General features: G+C 46.6%; 1 protein-coding gene across 1 annotated transcript; it reads right to left on the reverse strand.

Moving 5' to 3' along the window:
* Positions 1-486: 486 nt before the first annotated feature.
* LOC140075563 (taste receptor type 2 member 9-like) lies at positions 487-1398 on the reverse strand. Its single transcript, XM_072121645.1, has one exon. The coding sequence runs from the start codon at positions 1396-1398 to the stop codon at positions 487-489; it is 912 nt and encodes a 303-aa protein (XP_071977746.1).
* Between the last annotated feature and the right edge of the window lie 2553 nt (positions 1399-3951).

Here is a 3951-nt window from a genome sequence, read left to right on the forward strand (position 1 = left end):
CACATTTCTGTCATTTCTGTCATTTTATTACAAACACATAGAACATTACATTCCAATAACATAAAGTCAATTATTAGACTGGCATAGATATGATGTCCTTGGAGCTACACATTTCAGTCTGCACCTTCCTTTACCCCCAAACGCTACCTCTGGTTCCAGGGCACCAAATTCCCCTTGAAGATGGCGAGTAAATCTGTAAATATAGGTATATCCTCCTATATCCACCCTACTCCCTGGGACCCCACCCAGCAGAAGCCCAAAACACATCTTACCACCTCCTTAAATTAAAGGGGTTTTTGTATAACAGGCCACCCTGTCCCCATTGTTCTCACTGCCCCTTCGCTGTAGCACGCCGGCTCCCCCTTTTACTTTGCTCAGGTCCACCTCTCCTCTCCTACCTCACAATCTTCAGTGATGGCTCAGAGAACCTGCTGGAATGGGTCAATAACTAATGAAGAATCGTCAAGCCTTCTCCTAGGTGGACATCTAGACATGGCTCGTACAGCAGTCCAGCCGCAGACATGGAAAGCGAAGCTTAGTGTTCCCTAGGATGATGGTCAGAGACTGAGAAGTGGGATAGATCAATACAAAAATCAAAGACAACAACTCCCAAAAGTTGTCAACAGACAATGAAGATGCCAGGAGGCAAACCTCTGAGATGTAGAAGACTGCGTAGAGGACAGCGAGGTGAATCATGATCCGAGCAGCCCGAATGTGAGCATCCAGCCTGGGAATGCTGACCCCGGCCTTGTTGTTCCTCATACTCCAGGTGTGTGTGTACAAGGAGGACAGTGTAAGGACGGTGGAGAGGACAGTCAGCACAAAGGGCAGGCAGCAGCCCACAACGATGGTCAGAACTTTGTAGGAAGGACTCAAGACGATGGTGACATTGTTCATGAACATTCCCTCTGAGAGATTTGCATTCGGATTTGAAGGAGTCACCTTAATGTGCCAGATAGAGAGGACACTGATGCCAAAAGAGCCCACTCCCGCCAACATCAGAAACCTGGGAATCACATCCGAAATGTTCATCTTCAGCTGGACAAAGAGGTGATGCTTGAAGCTGACGATCCTCAGGCAATAGAAGATGCAGAGACAAGCTGTGATCCAGAAGCTGAAGTAGAACTGGAATATTAGGAAGACCGACAAGGTGGAGTATGCGCTCTTATACTGCACCATCTCCGGGAACACGATGTACAGGAAGGTGGCGACGTTCATGTCACACTGCAGGCACACGTTGTTCATAGCCATGAGGACCAGGATCTTATCGCACAGGCTCAGGCCATGTCCGCGCTTCCATTCCACAACGTTCTTGACTATAATGTAGAAGTTAAAGGAGACTCCCAAAATACATTCAACCACCGCGAAGATGAACCCAAATCCCAAAGAAATGCTCATGATGATGTCTCCGCTCTCGGTCTCCTCACTCTCTAGTTGGTCTTGTTGTTGATCAAATTCAAGCTTGTGACTTTTCTTTTACAGAGATTGATGGATCCAGTTGTTATGTAAATATCGGAAAAGAGTCATTTTCACTCCACATGCAAAGGATCTGGCCACCACATTACCATAGCGTGGAGCACAACCAGCTGTCCAGGAGAAGACCAGGATGGCAGGAGATTATAGAGCAGGGTGTGACATGAGCATCATCCATGATGACCTCCTACATGGACACTCTACAGTCCATCATGCACATGACCCAATAAGGTGCATCTGGTGGAATGTGATGCAAGGAGTCCCTGTCAACCATGCCAACAGCAGTGTCAGCCCTGCTGTTTGGTCAGCAAAAGGGACCGTTTTCACGGATGGGGCATATTTGTGCGGGAGGATCCATTGTCTGATGAGTAGAGATGAGTAGGTTGGTTGAAATTCAGGTTTGACAGGTTAGTTACAATTTTTCCCGAAAATTTGGTTAAGGACCCGGACTTCGGGCCAAACTTCGAACAATTGAAATCAATGTTGACCCGAAATTTAACACCAAAAGTATCTGAAAAATGGGGCTTGTAAGGACTAGAGGGCGGACAAATGGTGGGGAGAAAAGGGCTGTATGAGAAGTCTTCTCGCTGCGATTCTGTGGACCCCCTGCCCCAGTTACAAACATTGAACCACATTTACTAAAGTGTTTGCTCCGACAAGACAGAAAACGGCACATAAAGGAGGGTTCTGGTGCTGTACCGGATCGTGCACAACATTTACTCAACAGAATTGGGTCACATACTCTATATTAAAGTTGAACTAAAAAAACTGGTGGCCACTTCCGGAGCAGAACAGGGGCAGCAGATTCATGATGACCCAGGGCCAGTTTTGATGAATCTGGGCCCCCTGCACACTGCACAGGGTTCTGATAAATTAGGGCCTCCACCTGTCACTGCACCAGTTGCAGAAATAGTTTCCAGATGCCAAACATCTTGTGTTGGAGGATGGGGACAGCGAGGGCATGGCAGGACATCTACCATGAGGATGAGGATACTAATCGTCTTTCTGCAATGTGGAGGCAGCGGTGAGGGCTCGGTGGAAGAAGATCTGAGGGGCGATGACGATGTCCTAGACCCAAAATGGCTGAAAGGCAACGATAGGTCAGAGGAAGAGGCAATGATAGTTTAATGGACTGGAGTTAAATTAACTATTCAGAAGAACCCAAGTGTAGACTGGGCCTGACTGAACCCTGAGTCTGATCCAAACTGTCCACACTTGGAATTGTCTGTAGAAACCCCTGTTCCACCAGGCTGCAGGTGCTAGATTCCATCTACAGTATCTGTTCCATATCCAATAGCAGCATCTAGTGGTGGGAGACTGGACATTATGTGCTATATGTTCTTACATGGCAGAAAGAGTTCATATTAGTGTTATTTATAGTTGTTTGCAATCTTTTATAGATTCTTTTGTAACTCAGGCTGTGATTGGTTGGGAATCTGGAAATCCCCAGAACAGAAAGTCTATAAATTTAGACTCTGCCATGACTTTTGTGTTGTTGTTCTTATTTTGTGTCTCTATGATGAGATTTAAGTCTTAATTGCAGCTCCTATCATCAGCCTCCTGACACCCAGGTCAAGGCTCAGGTAATTCCCTCTCCACAGCCCACAGTCCTGCGTATCTGCCAGAAAATGTTACCTGATGATGTTCTGGACTGTGCGCCAATTGAGTTATTTCAAGATTCCCATTGTTCAGTGTGATCCCTGGCTGCCACTAACATCACGATCCTCCCCTTCACTATTTGCCTGGGGATCTGTGACCACACACACCAGGAGTTCCCCAGGGGGATCCCTTATCTACGCTGCAGCCTCCCCATCTTCTTGCATCACCCTGATGGCCCTGACAGGCGCGGACAAGACTCACTCAAAGTAGGGAAACAATTCCTCTCAACCCCTAGATTAACTCCCTGAATCAACTGCAAATCTTTACAGAAATAGAAACTTTTTAGAAAAACAGAAACTTTTTGGAAAATACAAAACTTTCTATTTAAAAAACAAACTATTTACAAAAAAAGGAACTACACAACCCACTGGTTGCAGGGTAATTGCTCAGATTCCAACCACAAATGTGTCTGGATACCTATTGCATATTTTATAGCAGTGAGAGGTAGGGCCCGGTGGTGATTACCGGGTGGCCTCTCTGCTGGATCCGTGCTGTAAAGATAAAATAATATCTGTGCTTCCACCACTGGAGCTCATGATAGAAAAATGAGAGAGTGCACTAGTGGTGGAGCTCCCGTGTGACATTGATGGCTCAGTGCTGGTTACAGAGGACTATGCCCCCTCCTGGATATTACAGATGCCACATGCATCACTCATTACAGTCAGGGTCGGCTCCAGGTATCAGTAGGCCCCTGGGTGACAGAACCTCATTGGGCCCCTTTGCAGTGAACCCACATGGAGCCGTTAAAAATTCAGCCTCCTGTTCCCCCAAATATTCCCTAGTTTATCATTCCAAATAGCTCACTCAAAAAGCCCCCCC

This window comes from Engystomops pustulosus, chromosome 8, assembly GCF_040894005.1.
Source record: "Engystomops pustulosus chromosome 8, aEngPut4.maternal, whole genome shotgun sequence".
Lineage (NCBI taxonomy): Eukaryota > Metazoa > Chordata > Amphibia > Anura > Leptodactylidae > Engystomops > Engystomops pustulosus.

Bases quoted from the DNA above. Each gene is read 5' to 3' on its own strand.
- LOC140075563 (XM_072121645.1), bottom strand. From the start codon at position 1,398: ATGAGCATTTCTTTGGGATTTGGGTTCATCTTCGCGGTGGTTGAATGT.